Source organism: Sinocyclocheilus grahami, unplaced genomic scaffold, assembly GCF_001515645.1.
Source record: "Sinocyclocheilus grahami isolate Dianchi unplaced genomic scaffold, SAMN03320097.WGS_v1.1 scaffold56.1, whole genome shotgun sequence".
NCBI lineage: Eukaryota > Metazoa > Chordata > Actinopteri > Cypriniformes > Cyprinidae > Sinocyclocheilus > Sinocyclocheilus grahami.
Genome location: NW_015505235.1, coordinates 3,588,337 through 3,608,803, shown reverse-complemented (window position 1 = coordinate 3,608,803; position 20,467 = coordinate 3,588,337). Strand labels below are relative to the sequence as shown.

At 35.0% G+C, this 20,467-nt stretch overlaps 1 protein-coding gene across 1 annotated transcript in view; it reads right to left on the bottom strand.

Annotated features, from left to right (window-relative positions):
* LOC107584049 (ELKS/Rab6-interacting/CAST family member 1-like) overlaps window positions 1–18,561 on the bottom strand; it is a 198,789-nt gene extending 180,228 nt beyond the window's left edge. The window contains exons 1-2 of the mRNA XM_016270453.1: window positions 18,321–18,561; window positions 4,915–5,802 (exon numbers count right to left, since the gene is read on the bottom strand). Of these exons, the coding sequence (XP_016125939.1) occupies window positions 4,915–5,607 (693 nt within the window). The 5' untranslated portion in view covers window positions 5,608–5,802; window positions 18,321–18,561. The remainder of the gene's footprint in view (window positions 1–4,914; window positions 5,803–18,320) is intronic.
* Window positions 18,562–20,467: the final 1,906 nt, after the last annotated feature.

Here is a 20,467-nt window from a genome sequence, read left to right as displayed (position 1 = left end):
TGGTGGTTTTACAGACTTGAAGATGGTTTATTTTCAAACTTGAGTTCTTTAAGAGACCTAAAATAAAATCCAGACAGTTCTTGCAGAGACAAACTAGACTTTTATGTGAGTGGTTGTCAGGGTGTAGCTTTGTTCATTTTTAGCATGTCGGCAGGGGCGCGGGAAGATGGTCATGAGGATTAGGCTAATCATCCCATATAGAAAACAAGTAAAATTAATCATGTTTATAAAGATAAACATGGGTTTATTATGGCCCACTTACAGTTTACATTTCAGAGATCTTTACAAATAAATTATTAAATGCTAAAACGGAATAAATTTAAATGAACAAACTTGGCGTTGCATTTGCAACCATGTGAAAACAGGGGGTGCTGCAGCCCCCTCAGCACCCCTACGTCCCACGTCCCTGCATGTCAGTATGTGGTTGCTAGGGTGTTCTTGGTTGCTAGGTGGTTGTTTACTGACCAAAGTCGAAAGATCATACCTATGATATTCAGGTCTCTTGATATGGCAAATCACAGAGATCGGTTTTATTGTTCACAAGCAAAAACAGAGGTGGCCAAAATTATTAGAACACTAGTATTTTCACCAGCTAAAAATGGTTTTTAGTCAGTTATTTCTATCTCTTGCTGTAGTGTGTCAGTAGGAAATATCAATTTACATTTCCAAACGTTCATTTTTCCATTAATTGTAATAATCCGGTGAGATTTTTGTTTGCACAAGGAGTCTGACAACAGCCAGTGCTCCACACAAAGGTCTGATCTGATCATCATCCAGTCTGTCTGGAATGACATGAAGAAACAGAACAAACTGAGATAGACTAAATCCAGAAGAACTGTGGCAACGTCTCCAAGATGCTTCAAGAAACCTACCTAAAAAACTATGCACAAGTGCACCTAGGGCAAAAGCTGCTTTATATGTATATATATATATATATGGTGTTTTTAAACACTATACTGATTACCCACTAACCAGAATACAGGGACAGATCCACCTCAAAGTCTATGGTGTTTACAGTCCAGCTCCATGATTCTAAAGTGTAAACACAGCATATTGTATGATGACAGTCATTCTGCTGTGAGTAATGAGCTGATTATCTATTACATAATGAGTAAATACAGCCTTCAAACCTTTATCATGCCAAGCAGGACAACAGGAAGTACTGTGCAAGAAAACCATGTGAGATATTTTCATGGTTCTTAGTCATTCAGCTCAACATGTGATGTTTATTTCCATCTGCGAGAGACTCCACCCTTGACCATCTGCTACCCTTCTAGGTTACATTTACTGAAATGACACAGCAAACAAACCCCTACATTATCTGTTCTAATCTCATCTGACTATGTGAATCAAACATTTGGGACTAGGAACAAACAGTCTGACCGGAACGGTGAATATTAGTGTGGGCGGAACTTGGCTGTGAAAAGTGACACTACTTGATAAGGAGATTGTGGGATTGGGGTGCGAATCTTTGGCCCTTTTACAACACGACTACAGTAAGCGCATCAGGAGCCGCGTCTGCCATCTGTTCCCGCTTCCTCAGAGGGCAGAGACGCACGCTTACTAAAAACACACATGGATGGACACCCGATTGGCTCGGTTGCTCTGTCTGAAAGGATGCGCTCATGTAAACATACTTGATAGTACGGGGAATGTCATGGCAGATGAGCACAAAGCGCTGGAAGAAAACGACTTTTAAGGAAGTAAATAAGGTTCATTTGAATCCAAATAAACAAAACATGTTCACATTTATGCACATCAAAAATAAAAAATAAAAAATTTATTTATTACAGAATAAGTGACATTCCCAGTATTCTGTAGGAAATAGAGATGCATGACACAGTATAATCTGTACTTTTTTAATTATTAGTAGATAATACATATATGTTGGCTACATAATCTCATATTTAATTGTCCATTGTGCATTTTTTAATTGATGCTTTGAGGAAAAAATACTGTAAAATATTGTGAAACATTGCAATTTAGAATATTTTTTAGATTTCTATTCATTTTAAATGAATAAATATTACATACATTTTGGCTATATAAATCACATATTTAAGTGTGCACACTCATTTCCCCAAATTTTAATTGATCAACTGATCATTCATTTGATCAAAAATACCGTAAAAAACAGTGAAAGCTTATTGCAATTTACTGTTTTCTATTCCTATTGTATAACATTAATCATAAATATTATTGTGTATATATATATATATATATATATATATTTTGGCTATATATTATATATATTTTTTGGCACAATATATTTAATTGTGAATGCTCATTTCCGATATTTTTACATTTAGATTACTTTTGTGATCATCTAACGTCCGCTTAAAGTTAATCTTTAAAAACACTAATTATTAACACTTACCAGTAATCTCAAATTAAATATCCATTTTTCATACTGTACATTATATTGTAATGTTGTGATCCCTAAATTCACTTTAAGCATTTAAAATGACTGATTTTATTTTATTTTTATTTTGACAATAGAGAATATATATAAAAAAAACAAAAAAAAAATTATCCATTTAAATAAAAATATATATTTTTAAATAGACAACATATTTTTTGACTATCATACAAAAAAATTCAAACAATTCTTAATAATTATTGCTTATCATATCAGCCAGAATTGTATTACTCATGCATCCCTAAACTGAAGAGAGAGAAAGCATGCTCACAAATCCAGTGAACTAGCATGTGGGCTGAATGAATGGAGAGAGATACGAGCACAGGAGGTGAATGAATGAGAGGTGGCTGACTAAAGGGGTTTGTTGCGTCACATCTCATAATTGAACATGTCTCAAAGGAGTATTCAAGCCTCATTCCACTCATTCCTGCTCCTTTATCCCTCCTTTGAATGCCTCTCTCTCCTGAGAATATGACTTTTTCATTTAACTGATCAAGGGTCTTTTGAATATTGATCTAGTTTATCTAGATAAACCCATCATGACAGAAACCGACTTCATCAGTCAAGTACTCCAGCTCACTGTACGAAGCAGACCGAGTGGGGTGTCATATGGGTTCAACCCACTCGTCCTTACCCAAAAACATCACCCGAGCCTTCATCAAACAGGCGGTGTGAATGAAAGGCATCAAAGGCAGTGACGACATGCCCCTCATTAGCCTCACAGTTCAGCCAAGGCAAAAGCAAAGCAGGGCCAGAGTTACGTGCAATAAGACCATATGAGTGTTAAAGGTCTCTGACATCCAGCTGAGTTCAAAGTTAACTCTACAGACATGGCGACATACAGAAGGTCTTTCCTTAAGTTGGCAATTCTTTGCCAGATGTCAACAGTGAAAATAACGTAGAGTAGACTAAATACATAAAAACATCTTCCTGTTGAAAAGAGGTGGTGTTATAACGATAATAGTTCATGTCTATGTCATATGCTGTAGTCGGCTACATGCTGTAGACTGCCTGCAGGCCCTAAAAATACATGGGAAAATGCAAAATTACAGCTTACACCAGAGATAAAATCCAGCACGAATGAAGGAGAATAAAACGGGAAATGTCAGGATGGACGTGTGTTAAACTACAGCCTGCAGAGGAGAAATGGATGTTTTAAAAAGCTTAATTAGTCTACAATAAAAGTCATACTGAAAGGAAATTCATATAGAAAGTCATATAGACTTTGCTGAACAGTTGTCCATTTTATGCAAAAACAAAAAAGATCCACTTGTCTAGAGTTTTTATCGTAAGATGTTTGAAGGCTCTCGGCAAGCCATTTCTGAAAACAACACTAAAAAACAAATAGAGCCATTTCTTAAACATGCCTTGTACCAATGTTCTTCAGTAATCAGATCCAATCTGCAAGTAAAAGGTTTTTGTTTTGTTTTGTCTCAGTGCCAGGTGCACCATTTCATATTATAGCGTTTTAGCAGATAAAGCCCTTTGGCTACTGAACGCTGCACTAAAAAGACCAGAATATTATAGCTCACAGAAGAGAAGAGAAACCATATTCAAACACTTAACTGACCAATATCTGACTAAGAAAAAAAAGAGAGATAGACTATGGTTTAAAAAAAGGCAATATTTAGGAATGCACGACATGTTGTTGGTTTGTAACTTTTTTCATGTTTTCAAAGTAGTCATTTATGCCCACCAAGGCTGCATTTATTTGATCAAAAAATACAGTGAAAACAGTAATATTGTGAAATATTCCAATTTAAAAATACACATTTTTCATTTAAAATGTATTTTTTTCTAGTGCTGCAAAACTGAATTTTCTGCATCATTACTCCAGTCTTAAGTGTCACATGATCCTTCAGAAATCATTGTAATATGCTGATTTGCTGCTCACAAAACATTTCTTATTATCAATGTTGTAAACAATCGTGCAGCTTAATATTTCTGTGGAAATCAATTTTCCAGGATTCTTTGATGAATACAAAGTTCAAAAGAACAGCATTTACTTGAAATAGAACATTTTTGCAATTCGTATTATAAACTTTCACTTGCGAACCACGCATAAATGTACATTTCTACATTTAAATGTAATATAATGTATGTTCATGCTCATTTCCACTGTCAACATCTCATGCTTACTTAAATGTTTTCATTTAAAAACCCTAATTTAAGAACACTGTTAAATGTAATCTTTAGCAAATCTCAAAATTAATATTCATTTTTAAAATGAAAAGATTTAAAATTTTAATGGTTTATTTGTAAAATATTTACTTGCCATAGCTTGAAAATAAAATTGTCTTATAAGCCAGAATTATAATATCAATGCATCCCAAACATTATTGTTTTTTTAAATAAGGTGAAAGCATAAAAGTAATCAAAACTGAGGCTACATTATTCCCTGCAAAATATTCAGATTCACTCTGAGATATGTATAATATTACAGAAGTTAAATGCATTGTAAATAGGATTTTAAACCCACTTGATCCTCCTCTCACCTGGTTCTCGTCCTGTACGACTCTGTACTGCTCTTTCCACACGGCAATCTTTGATACCTCGTCCTTGCGCAGGGCGCGCTCCTTTTTTAGCTCGGGGCTCCAGAAGGTCTTAATGGAGTTCATGGAGGAACTGAGTTTGCTCTCCTTCACATCCACCTCCTTCCGCAGGAGCTCGTTCTCCCTGAGCACCTCCTTGAGCTGGGTCTGCAGGTCCATGATGGTGTTGTCCCGCGCCTGGCGCAGCGAATGAGGCACAGTGGACGCCAGGGTGGAAGGCATATGGTGGTCTCCAAAAGCAATGGCATCAGTGGGAACGGATCCGGGAGCCCCAGTGGAGATGTTTGGGCTGGATCCCATGACTGTGGTGCGCACGCCGTAAGGCACCCGTCCTCCCGAGCGGCCCAGCGTCATGGTGCTCTTCGGCAGGTCTGGGCCAGACACCACCACCTCGTTGTCGCTCAGGTACATGGGGCCGGATGTGGCGTAGGCAGCATTGAGAGACTGGATGTTCTCCATGGAAAGGGTTTTACCACCTGGACCTCCCGCTCCCGCTCCACTGCCCCCTGTGCTGTTGGTGCGGCGGTGGCCCAGATGGGGCGAGCGAGGGAGACGGGGCGAGCGGCCGGGACTCTGACTGCTCCCGCCGCTGTGGTTGCCCTCTACTTTGCCCACGGATCGGGCACTACCATACATGGTGGTTTTGACCGGAGAAGGGCAAGGGTGAAGAGAAAATGACAATATGGACCGATAAGATGATTTTTGTAAATCTTGAAGGGTCTGTGATCTACTTTTGGCTTATTTTAAGCATTCAAAGATGCAGATGTTTCATTTTCACCATGTGTTGAAGAGCGCCTGGTTTTATCCCTTTAATCTGGTCATGTTATATTCCTGCAACAGAGAGAGAGAGAGAGAGAGAGTTAAAACCATTCCGGTCACATTTTCATTGAGATAGCAGAGTTTTCCCTGGCATTTGCTGCCTTGCACTCTTCTCAGAGAGGAAATAATAGGCTAATGAACAGGTCTGGCACACTGTACACTTTAACCTCCTTCACTGGGCTCTATGTAGGTCACTCACATGCCACACTGTATTTACTTTAGCTCTGTGGCTCCTGTCCAATACCTATACTGCACTCTCAGCTCTACCTCTGTCTCTCTTAATCTCCTCCACACAGTCCTTTCCTCTGCCTTCTTTATCAGTGGCAACTTGCTTTAACATTTGACAGGTTTCATATACTGAGCTACTGATATCATGTAAGCTTATTTTATGAGTATGAATGACACAACAGTCTGCATTCTGAATCTCTGAGGGTAATCAAGTGCTAAGAGGCATGAACACTACCATTCAAAAGTTGAGTCAGTGAGACCTTTTTGTTTTGAAGGAAATTAATACTTTATTCAGCATTAGCAAGGATGCTTTAAGTGGAACAAAGGTGAGAGTAATAACATTTTGGTAACACTTTACTTAATGCCTTTTTGTATAATGCACTGCATTAATAATGCCTTGTAATGCACCTTATAATGCATTGTACAATCTCATGAATAATTGTGACCACAGTTATTATAACACTTATCAATTCATTGTTAAACTATGCATTTTAAATTTGGTTATAATTATTTACAACAAGATATAATGCATTACAATGCACATTATGATTAATTTTAATGCGTTTTACCCTTTGAACCGGGTATCCTGTTGATCCTTTATAATGCATCATACATAAAGGCTCTTAGTAAAATGTTACGAACATTTTTGTTATAAAAGATTTCTATTTTAAATACACGTCTAACTGAACTTTTGATTCATTAGAATCCTGAAAAAAACATATCCACAAAATTATTTCCACAAAATACCAACTGTTTCAACATTGATAATAATAATAATAATAATAATAAGAAATGTTTATTAAGAAGCAAATCAGCATTTTAGAATGATTTCTGAAGGATCATGTGACACTGAAGACTGGAGTAATGACGCTGAAAATTCAGCTTTGCAGCACAGGAATAAATTACATTTGAAAATATATTCAAATAGAAAACAGCCATTTTAAATGGAAATAATATTTCACTATATTACTGTTTTTACTGTATTTTTATCATATAAATGTAACCTTGGTGAGCATAAGAGACCTTAAACTTTTGAATGGTAGTCAACAAACCATTTTTTAACGTAAGTGTTTTTTGTCTTAACTTTCTTTAAAATGATCATGTAACCTGAAAAAAAACTGCTTGCTTGTTTGAAGTCTCATAAGGTTTTCACAGAGACTGTGGCACCTCATTACTGGCAGATTACTTCAGTATAACACCTGGATGTATGTGTAACACCTGCGGTTGAACCATGGCAGACATTATGTGCTTCATTACAGACGGAAACAAATATATTAATGCCTCTGCTATTGCTGTATTAATCAATACAAAGCCATTGACGGGTTGTGAAACCAAATCTCTAATCACGCATGAACACAGCTATGTGCTCGTTCAGAGAGAAGAACTGTTTATTTGAGTCCAGCCACGAGCGGCAGCTGCCTTTTGTCTTGTGTGTTTATCCCTGATGAAATACTTCATTGTCTCTTGTAAAACACATCTTTGTTTTGTAGCAATACTGGGTCACATGGGTCTCATACGTGATCTCTTCTATAAATGCTATTTTATCACTAAATACAACTCTTTTTAAAGCAAAGGGAAGTGGTACAGAGTACAGACTGTTCAATTCGTCTGGTTTTTGAGTTTTAGATTAGAAACCCTTAATATTTGCCACAAATGCAGCTTAAGGGTAATTTATTGAGAAGCGAATGGCAGTGAACACTGGAGCCGTGTTTTGATCCATCCCAAAAGCCAGGAAAAAGCTCAGTTAGACCGTGATCATGCCCAACGTACCCACACTCTCTCATTAGGAAAGAATCTAACATCAGAGCCACAATGTGTCTCAATGGACTAAATCTACATGAAAATGAACCCAATGTGAAGTATGTTGACCGCAGACTCCCTTCAGACTGAAACTTTGCGCTAGAAATGGAATGTCAAACACATACACAAACATGTTATACAGAACATGATACATAGAACGAGTAAAGAATCAAAACAGTCCAGTCTCATGGAGGAACCATTTGCAGAAGCTGTGATAGACTCAAGTAGAGAACGGAGATAAGATGCAGAGGGGGCAGCGAGACCTCAGATCTCCTTCCTCTGCTGCTGACGAACGGAAGCCAAATCATTAAAGCAGTGGGCATGTCTAACCCCGTCACATTCCCTGAAGCTGAGACATGTTTTAAATGCCTGCACTTATCTCACTTATGTAACAGACGTTTTATGCCTTAATCGTCCCAGTTTATAAAATGTAGATATGACATATGCGCGCGCGTGTGTGTATTCACAATTTACATTTATATATGATTTTTTTTATTATTCTGATTTACATTTATATATTATGATTTATAAATATAAATTCTGATTTACTTCTATATATTCATATATATATATATATATATAATGCTTTATATATTTATCTATTATATATTTATATTTATCTTATATATAGATGGTTTTCAGATTCTAAAGGGCAATCTTACATGTTTGTTCACATGTAGCATCAATATTGTTACACAGGGCTAGAAATTGTGAGATGAAAATACAGCAACACTAATCAAAACCTCCTAATATACACAAACACAACAAGCTTCTACACAAACAAATATGCAAATCTACAACTCCAGATTTGCCCTTTTAACTGCTCAAATCAGCAGAGCAGCAAGTGTAGCATGACAAAAACATATATTCATTGCGATGAGAGCAAGACAGAGCAACGCACAAGGCACAAGGCTTCAGCTAAACAGGGCAGATCCAAGGAGATCAGGACAACTAGACTCTAGAGAGAGTCATTCAGAAATAATGGGAATTAGGGCTGCACGATTAATCTATGTGGTAATTACCTAATCTAAAATGTAATTACCACGATCAAGGTCCAGAAACGTAGTAAGGAGAACGGTAAAATAATCCATGTGACATCAGGGGTTCAACCATAATTTTACGAAGCTACAAGAATACTTTTTGTATGCAAAGAAAACAGAAAAATAACGACTTCGTGGTAATTACTTTACTGTCTATGGGAGGGTCAGAGAGCTCTCAGAACTCATCAAAAATATCTTCATTTGTGTTCCAAAGATGAACGGAGGTCTTACAGGTTTAGAACGACATGAGGGTGAGTGATTAATGACAGAATTTAAATTTTTGGGTGAACTAACCCCTTAAGCTTAAGTTAAATAAAGTAAACTAAGCAAATGGGGTGAACTGTTCCTTTAAGAACTACGGCAGTCCTCGCAATCTGGTTCGCCCCGGGCAGGTGGATTACATCTGGACAGTGAACACAGCAAGAAATGGTACCCTCCCTCCATTTCTTTATCTCTCAATACCTCCTTCCAGCCATATCTCCTTCCATTACAGCGATCTGCTCTGCTATTCAACAGGGATTTTCACAATGTAATGCTGCCTCATGGAACAGTAAGTTTCCATTACATTTGGCCTAAATCCTCACACACAAAAATAGGCCAAAACCAATGTTTACTATGCAATCGCTCGAAGAACGGGAAAGTATAGAAGTATTGTAGTAACTTATTTTAATATATCTAGAAAAAGTATTTTATTTACAAACAAGAATAAATAAAACCTACTCCAAATGCTAAAAATGAATGTTTAAGCCTCTGGAAAGACAGTGCTTCCAAAGCGAGAGAGATGTAAGAGAGGAAACTAATGCGAATGGAGGACAGTAAAAACAGCAGAAAGACTGCTCAAACTCAACAAGAAATGCCATTACGCTATTCTTACTCATAAATGAGCTCATAAACCAAAAAACAATCTTGCTATTTAAATATATTATTCTGAAATTTCTTAAAAGTGTGATCAGATTAACCATTGTGGCCAAATAGACTCAATTTTAAAGCAAAAAGTAAATAAAAGTCCAGTTAAAAAATAATAATAAAAAATAAGGTTTTTCACTAAAAACACACATAGAATCATAAATTTTCCTTTAAATATAATCTTTGGCTTATAGCGCTTAAATTTCACAAATTATTACAATGAAATGGCAAGTAACACATTAAATTAATTTTATAAAGTAAAAAGGCAGTAGTAGTATTTTATTTGTGATGTTTCTTCATTTTATATAGCATTTAATAATTTATTCATTTAGCAGATGCTTTTATCCAAAGCGACTTACTAATGAGGACAAAACAATAACAAATCAGAATAAATCAGAACAACTATATCGTGAATATTCGATATATGACCCAGCCCTAGTTCTATAGAGAGGATAAACACACCACAAAAGGAATGTGTTTTATTTTGCTCATGACTCATGACATACAGCTAAACTGAGTTAAATCTTTTAATGTAATGGTTGGAGTGCCGAGTCAGAATATATGATCAAACGTTCCAAGCCAACACCCTAAATTACAGTCAGCAACTCGCATTTCAAACTGCAAAGCTGCCTACAATAATCAATACGGTGTAAATTTAAACTAGCCGCTCGATATTAGGTCTCTTTCTCAAACATCTAACCCTATGAATCGTTCTGCCCCGCTCTCGGCTCTATTACGGCATCAATGGTACAGTGTGTGCCTGCCTCTGCCGCTGTATTTATAGGCGGGAACAGAGGTCAGCTTTGAGCTCACTTAAAACGCTCTGCCTGATGCCTGACGGCCTGTCACTTCACATCACTGAACATCTAGACGGCAGCACTGATTCATCAGCATTCAAACAACTACAACCACAGCGCATTTCATTCAATCCACATCCACACGCACTTAAACTGCTCTTCTGCCTTCAAAATCCAGCTAACTGTGAGAACATGAATCAGATATCTGACAGATATGCAACCTGAGAATCTTGTTTCTAATATGGGAAAGGATGAGACGGGTGACATAACTCAAAAGGAAGCCAAAGAAAACATGTTAAATCTCCGCAAAACCTGGATATTCTCTTAGTGTTGTCATTGTTTCTGAATGTCAGCTCAGATATTAATATCATTATTTCAGTCTTCTTGCTTCAAAATTTCATGATTACGTCAATAAAATAAAGAAACTACTAGCATTTTACTAGCAGTTTCTGAGGGAAAATGGTTTAAAGTAAATCCTATCACTTAAAAAAAATGCACATATTTCAACAAGTTAAATGGCTGCCTTAAGCGTCAAGTATAATAAATTAAAGTCATTTCAACTTAAATTACATTAAACTAACTTAAATCAAGATGAATTTCATACAACTTATTAAAAAAGTTGAAATTGCACAACTTGTTTTGATGAATTAAAGCAATGTACAAATATAAGTTCCCATGACTTACTAATCATTTAAATTGTTACAGTGAATATACAGTCTTTTTAGTCTACCAATTGCATTGAAAACAAATAGCCAGTTTTTACACAGTATTTACTCAGTTCAGTTCAGAAAAAAATTAATTGTTTCTTATCTGTTGACAAGACAGTCAGCAGAGCTTGGAAGTGATTCAAGGAGTAACACTACTGTAAATCAGCTAGGAGGACTTCTGGAGGATGAAGGAAATAGACGAGGTGAAGCATTTCAAAATTCTCTTTAGAGAATCACCAAGGGCAGAAGATCCACCAAACTCCTCCAAAACCGGATCTAAACAGAAGCTCTGCAAGGCCAAAGCAGCCGTAGGCTGTTTTCACACTGTTCGATTGTTGATCTGAACTAGAGTTTGATTCCGTCTTCCTCCACCTGCCTTGACTCTTTCACATTGCATTATTTGGCTCAGAATCATGTTGGTTTTGTGTTATCAATTGCATGATAAACCAGTGATATTTTAGTAACACTGAAATACTATTACAGTTTTTTTTTTTTCTTTTGCCATACGTTTTTATTTTCTGCATTTTACATTTTCATTTTAATTTCAGTTAAAGTTTTAGAAATGTTATTGTATATTTATAAACTGTAAAATAACAGAATAATTGCATAACAGAATCTTAGCTAAAACCACTAAAGTGATTCCCATATTACACATTACTGTTTCCCAAACCCACAGCTTTAGAGCTATAAGCCAAAGATGTTGTTACAAACTCTTCAGCAAACACATCATTCCTCTGAGACTCCGGATCAACTAATCAATTCTCATCTCTAGTCCTGACTTGCTAGCATGAAACGAGAGAGCCGGTGTTGAAAGTGCTTTTCTTCTCTGGCCTGACAGGTTCTCGTCCCCTGTCTGTCCGTCTGTTTGCGAGAGTTAATTAGGTCAAAGATAGGCTGCCCGCACCAGACATGCTAAACCACATTGATCTGAACTAGAGTTTGATTCCGTCTTCCTCCACCTGCCTTGACTCTTTCACATTGCATTATTTGGCTCAGAATCATGTTGGTTTTGTGTTATCAATTGCATGATAAACCAGTGATATTTTAGTAACACTGAAATACTATTACAGTTTTTTTTTTTTCTTTTGCCATACGTTTTTATTTTCTGCATTTTACATTTTCATTTTAATTTCAGTTAAAGTTTTAGAAATGTTATTGTATATTTATAAACTGTAAAATAACAGAATAATTGCATAACAGAATCTTAGCTAAAACCACTAAAGTGATTCCCATATTACACATTACTGTTTCCCAAACCCACAGCTTTAGAGCTATAAGCCAAAGATGTTGTTACAAACTCTTCAGCAAACACATCATTCCTCTGAGACTCCGGATCAACTAATCAATTCTCATCTCTAGTCCTGACTTCCTAGCATGAAACGAGAGAGCCGGTGTTGAAAGTGCTTTTCTTCTCTGGCCTGACAGGTTCTCGTCCCCTGTCTGTCCGTCTGTTTGCGAAAGTTAATTAGGTCAAAGATAGGCTGCCCGCACCAGACATGCTAAACCACACGAGGGACTCAGGAGAATCAGAATCCTGCTGGGCTCCCTCTATCTGGACAGCTTGAGTCTGGCTTGCTCAGTCATTGAGTTGCTGTTGCATTTGTAGGCAGGGGCCTGTACCATGAAGCCGGATTAGCTTGCTAGCCAGGTAAATTTCAGTTTAGTTTGGACCAATCCTGGGTTTTAGGTACCATGAAAGTGGCTTGGCTTTTAGCTGCATTCATTGCCATAGTAACTTACACTCTACGGCTAACCTGTTCCGGGGCAGGTTATGTTCTGAGTTAGTGATCTCAAACTGAAATTGGACCAATCAGATGTGAGCAAAGTGACACGTCTGACACAAAAAAGTCACTCCCCAGTTTATCTTGGTCCAAATGAAAGATCACTAGTACTAAAAAATGTCTGGCTTTAATGATAATTACTAAGTTGAAATTGGACCAATCAGATGTGAGCAAAGTGACACATGTCTGACACAAAAAAAGTCACTCCCCCAGTTTATCTTGGTCCAAATTAAAGATCACTAGTACTAAAAAATGTCTGGCTTTAATGATAATTACTAAGTTTAAGTTATTTTATATGATTTATGTAATTATATGATTTATATTATTATTAATCCATTACACACAAGCAATTTTAGTTTAACAGTTATTATAAATAATTAATTTTAAATGACTGTTAATATATACAGATCGTATGTAATATAAAAAAGCTGCAGAATCAATAGATAATGCTTTAAAAATGACTACGTGACCTTCGTGTCTCTATCGCTGTATTTAACAAGTTTCACTTGTGACTGCACTGATAAAGCAAGATCATTTCTTTTATTTGTCCTCTTTCATGAACAAGTACTTTTTTCATTGTAAATGCATTTAAATTAATCTTATTCTTCAATCTCTTAACCTTTAGCAAAACCTTTAACCAAGGCTCATGACTGGCTGTTCGCCAGGGATGTCACACATTCATGTGCACGTGCTCCACAAACTCAGGATCAAAGCCTGAGCGAACAAAGAAAGTTGCATCATGGTACCAACAAAGCCGGATTGTAGTGGTTTGGTTTTGTCAACTCAAAACTAATCCTGTAACTCTGAATTTGTTCATCTACCATCATGGTACAGGCCCCTGGTGTAATTGTGAAAGACGTCATGAATGTGTGTTCGCTGTGATGTGTACTACTAGGGTCAGCAGAGGACACACAACTGAGGAGACACCACACATGAAAATCATGCCACTGCTTTAATTAGCATGCTGTGCTACTGCTAAAGATATTTCATATTAGGGAATTTCTAATCGTGATTACAATTATGGATGCCACAATTACGGAATCGTTCAAAGCAGCAATTAATCGTTCAAAGTCCACTTTATTCTGCATGCTTAAGACGCGTTTTTTTCTTTCTACATGTTATCTTAAGGGTTTTTCCATTGTTTTAGTTTTAGTATAACATTATAATACCATTCATATTTTTACTTTTTTTATAATTTAAAGAAGAAACCAATCCGATGTATATTTGACATTTGAAGGCTTAATACTATTAATACTATTGAAAAGCACTAAAGGTTTTTCAGTTTTGAAAACAGTGTTTTCAGCTTGTTTATTTTCATATAAAAATATGGCATGCAGTTGCATCAAACAATGGTATAAACATCATTCAATGTAAATTGTGATCATCGTAATTAATAATCGCAATTACAATTTCAAGGGAATAATCGACAATTATGATTTTTGTCATAATCGTGCAGCCCTATTTCATATTAAAAGGATGTCCCAGATTATGGCCAATACTGACAAGTATATAATTACTTTTATTTTGGCCAATAATCAATAAAAGCCAAATATTAAAATCCTATTAAATACAATTTTGTCTAAATGTATTCAAAATAAAACACACACACACACACACACACACACGCACACACAAATAAATAAATAATTTTAAATGCTTCAAGTAAATTTAGGCATTACGACATTGTAATGTGAATTATAAAAACTGGATATTACATTTAAGTGTTTTTTAATTATTAGTGTTTATAAACATTAACTTCAAGTTAAGAGTGTTAGATGATGGCAAAAACAATCAAAACATCTAAAAAATATATGAAATTATATTACATACTTAATTGTAAAAGTATAGGAAATGAGCATTCACATTTTTACACTTAAAATTTGAAAATGAATACCAGTTTTTCATTTTTTACATTATAATGCTGTGATGCCTAAATTCACTTGTAGTATATAAAATGATTGATCTAATTTTTTTATATATATAATTTGATATTAGATATTTAATTGTTAATGCTTAACCGATATATTAAAATTAATAATAATTAAAAAATCTCATTTTTTTAAAAAACAAGTGAATTTAGACATTAAAACAATAATATGCAGTATTAAAAATGGATTTTATTTTTTTCAGATTTGATAATAATTACATTTACAAACATTATTAAATTATTAATGTTTATAAAGATTAACTTAAGTTTTATAGACTACGACAAATGCCAATCTAAGTGTAAAAATAGAGGAAATATCTAATAAATATCTAATATCAACTGATAAATCAAAAAAGTAAAATAAAAATTAAAAAAAAATGTATTAATCTAGTAAAAAATTAAGCATTTACATCTTAACTAAAAACAGGTTACAAGCATTACATTATGAGGCATTAAGGACTTAAAATCCAGATGCACCCTTAAAACCTATTCTGCATCCCACCATGGCTTCGCCATTTCAAAAAAGTGTTTCTCTTAACACACCAGATTGCATAACACATCCACATATCCAAAAGTAAAAATACATTTTTCATAGGTTTCAAACCACCAACAGAGCAACACCTTCTCCTTGAGAAATGAAAGCATGCTGGTACACGATCAACTTTCCTGCATGTCTCAGAGTCTAAGAATCACTCACCTCCCTGCATTTATACACCCTCCAGAGGTGAAATAAAAATGAAGACCTGGCCAGATCTTACAAAAGAGGAGACATGTCAATCATATACACCCTAATCTCAGCGATTTATCTTGATAATACGTCTCAATTTATTCAAACAAACATCTATGCTTTTGCCACTTAACATTTTTCTCTACTAAAAAACCGAACAAATGGTTTTAGGCAGTGCTTAGATCTTCTTTGCAGTAATTCAGTCACCCTCATCACCGAACAGACAGCACATGTGTCAAATCAGTTCCAGGTCTGAGAAGATACAGACAAAAACCCTGGTGGCCAGAAGCATTTCCCTGCATGCTGAAGATATGTACCCCTTCAAAATTTATGATAGATTAATACAATATTTTGACCTGATTTTTGGCCATTTTGAGGTTTCCGGCTTTCCAAAATCTACTGACAACCTTGTTGATGGATAGTAAACATTTTATGTTTTCAACTGTGTTTTCAATTTAAATTTTAAGTAAATCTTTTCTGCTATTATTTAAATAAAGTTTAATAAAGTGCATAATAGATGTAGTTTATTTAAATAAAAATGTGACCCTGGAGCACAAAACCAGTCTTAAGTCGCTTGGGTATATTTGTAGCAATAGCCAAAAATACATTGTATGGGTCAAAACTATAGATTTTTCTTTTATGCCAAAAATCATTAGGATATTAAGTAAAGATCAAGTTCCATGAAGATATTTTGTAAATTTCCTACTGTAAATATAATAAAACTTAATTTTTGATTAGTAATATGCATTGCTAAGAACTTCATTTGGACAACGTTAAAGGCGATTTCCTCAATATTTAGATTTTTTGCACCCTCAGATTCCAGATTTTCAAATAGTTGTATCTCGGCCAAATATTGCGCTATCATAACAAACCATGCATCAATGGAAAGCTTATTTATTCAGCTTTCTTTCAGAAAAATTGACCCTTATGACTGGTTTTGTGGTCCAGGGTCACAAATAAGTAATATAAATAATACACAAATTCATTTAAAAATACAATTAAAATAAATAAATATGTGATCCGTCATCAGTCACCCTGCTCTACAGATATAGATTTCGGTATTTGTTCATTTAAAAAAAAAATGCTAGTCAAACATGTTTGTTTGTGTATGAGTTCACACCAGGTCGGCTTGACATTACAGTAATCCTTCTATGTCAGAAAGACCTCAATTCCAGCTTCCTGACACAAGCAGCCCAGTCAAACCCTGACAAGCACAGGTACACAGGATTGATCCAGCAGCCTGAACATATAGACCTAATGTTGCAACTGGAGAAACCTGCTGAGATCCACACAACCGAGAAAGCAAAAAAGTACTTCCTCAGCATGGTTATCAAATCACTGTTGGTCTATTCTATCGACAAAATTCACAGCAAAACGTGTGATATGTCATGTGATTAGACAAGGGGGAACAAAACAACCACAGGCTTCCATAAACAAGGATCAACAACACAAAACAGTACTGAACCAAAGCACTGATGTGCGAGACACCTGTTGGATCACTAGACATATGACTGATATCTCTAATATTCATAACACGTGAACACCCCTAACATCCATATGAATAAAAGAGGATGTCAGGTTTTATTTTGCACTGTAATTTACAACCAGCATCAACAAAGAAGGTCCACATTTCAGACAAAAACGTTTAATTACAAATTATTTTTAATTGATTATATATAAATAAATATTCCATGCAATTAATGAGCTAATAAAAACTGAATTGTAAAAAAACGTCACATTATGAAGGAATAAGAGTTACATTTAACATCAATATTGAATATTACAGTAAAAATAAGTATAATAATATATATTATGCTATATTAAACACTGTGGTTAAAAATAAGGGAGGGGCTCTTGGAGCCTTCACAGAGGAGCCAATCAAATGATTCTAAACGAGAGTCAGTCGGGAACAACACTTGATGGAACTACCTGCAGGCAGGGTCCTATAACAACATCATCTGCTTTTAAACAAAACTGTCGTGTTTGAGGGGTTGTTTTGCTCAATAATAAACAACTCATTATTGAATGAGATACTTTGTGTTTGTTCTAAAGAAGGGATATTTTGTAATGCTGACGTCACAGAGAGTGAGGAGATACTTAGTAACCGCCTCGCGGACGCTTTAAATCTGTTCTACGTGGGGAAATAAGCTAAGAAATCAGGAATGAAAGTCTGAAATGCACATGTAGTCACAGGGCTTCCTCTTGAAGAAGCTTGACACCGCCTGGGCTGAAGCTTTGGACGGATTCGCAGCGGTTTTTACCACACAATAGTGTCCAGATTGTCTCACTATAGCCGTCTATGTCGAATCATAAACTCGCCACTGGAACGAGACACCTCTCTAACACGGAATATGTGTGTGTTTTTCTTCTTTTTCCCCTCCTCCTGTTCCTCCATTGCTTGCTGGCGCAACAGCGTTTCATTTGAACGGTCTCTAGTGCGCGTAGTGTGAAATATCAGTTTTATTTACCTTCCCTCTAGTTTGTCTGGGCGCATACGGACGTATGTAGACCGTTAGTGTGCAGTAAACAGATATATCTCCACATACACTATCAATGGGCTGTGTCCGAGCAGTTCAGACTCTTCAGCTGAGGAAAATCACTTTCAAAAGCTCCTTACCTTCTTCCACAAGAGGTTAGTCCGGTTTGGTGAGATGGCTGTGCCTGTATCTATTGTTGTAGACGGGCTGTTATCACTTTGAGAGCTGATAACGGCGGGGAAAGCCCTGTTTTAGAGTACTTCTGTCGTCTTCTTCCTCTCTTTGCCAGAGCTACGAGTCAGGGCGCTTCAAGTGACGTAACGAACCGGGATGCGCGCGCCCCACACTGGCCTCCATGACCGCCGTGACGTGCACGAGCGCTTCTGCACCTCTTGTTTGAGGAGGCACCACATACAGAGCATATATACACTGAGCTTCAAGTGGAGCAGCTTGTCCTTTCTTTCTTTCTTCCTTCCTTTCTTTCCTTTATATACACATATTTATATATATATACACACACACACACACACATTTATATATATTTATTTATTTTTTATATATATATATATAAATATGTGATCTTTTATGCAAGTGAGTTTACATATATATTTATATTTATTTTTTTTATATTTGATTGATTAGTGACCTGTAGTGTAGTGTAGTGATCATTTTTATCAGCTGAACTGCAAATATATATACACACACACACCAATATATATAACAGGTAACAAGTTCAAACAGGTGCAATTAATACAGGTAATGAGTGGAGGATAGGAGGGCTTCTTAAAGACAAACTAACAGGTCTGTGAGAGCTAGAATTCTTGCTGGTTGGTAGGTGATCAAATACTTATTTCATGCAATAAAATGGAAATTAATTATTTAAAAATCATACAATGTGATTTTCTGGATTTTTTTTTTAACTCTGTCTCTCACAGTTGAGGTGTACCTACGATGAAAATTACAGATCTCTCCATTCTTTGTAAGTGGGAAAACTTGAAAAATCAGCAGTGTATCAAATACTTATTTGCCCCACTGTATTATATATATATATATATATATACATATTTTGTATATAAAATATGTATACTATATATTTGTATATATATGTATCATATTTATATTTTATACATTTATATTTATGCTTGCATTTTTTTTCAAGAAATAGTTGATCTTTTATACAAGTGAGTTCACATAAATAATTATATAATTTTTTTACATTTTATTTATATTTGTTTGATTAGTGACCTGTAGTCCAGAATATGAATTATTTATAATTATTTTTTTCAGCCAAATTGCACATATACAGTATATATATATATATATTTTTTTTTTATAAATATTTGATCTTTTATGCAAGTGAGTTTACATATATATTTAAATTTATTTTTTATATTTATTTTTTTATATTTGATTGATTAGTGACCTCTAGTGTAGTGTAGTGATCATTTTTATCAGCTGAACTGCAAATATACACACACACACACACACACACACTATTTACACTTCAGTAACAAAGAAAAAAATAATTTTGTATTTCTTGACATGACAACTATATTTATTATTTTCAATTTTTATTTCTATGATACCATTACTATTCTATGATACCATAATATAATAATATTACAAATCATTTGATAGTGCTAAAGATTTATTTTACTCTTAAACTCTTTCACTCTTTTAATCCTTTCAATCCTTAACAGTTACAATAATATATATATATATATTTTTTTTTTATAAATATTTGATCTTTTATGCAAGTGAGTTTACATATATATTTAAATTTATTTTTTATATTTATTTTTTTATATTTGATTGATTAGTGACCTCTAGTGTAGTGTAGTGATCATTTTTATCAGCTGAACTGCAAATATATACACACACACACTCACACACACACACACTATTTACACTTCAGTAACAAAGAAAAAAATATTTTTTTATTTCTTGACATGACAACTATATTTATTATTTTCAATTTTTATTTCTATGATACCATTACTATTCTATGATACCATAATATAATAATATTACAAATCATTTGATAGTGCTAAAGATTTATTTTACTCTTAAACTCTTTCACTCTTTTAATCCTTTCAATCCTTAACAGTTACAATAATTATATTAGTGACTTGCTGGTGATGTTTTTCATTTTGACAGTTGTTGTGGATTTAAAGAATCTGGTAATGATTCAATGTAAATGTCAACAGACTTAACAACATCCATTCTGTTCAGATTTACCCATCATCACATCTTCAGATATTCTCTATATGTTCAGCACTGGAGACTG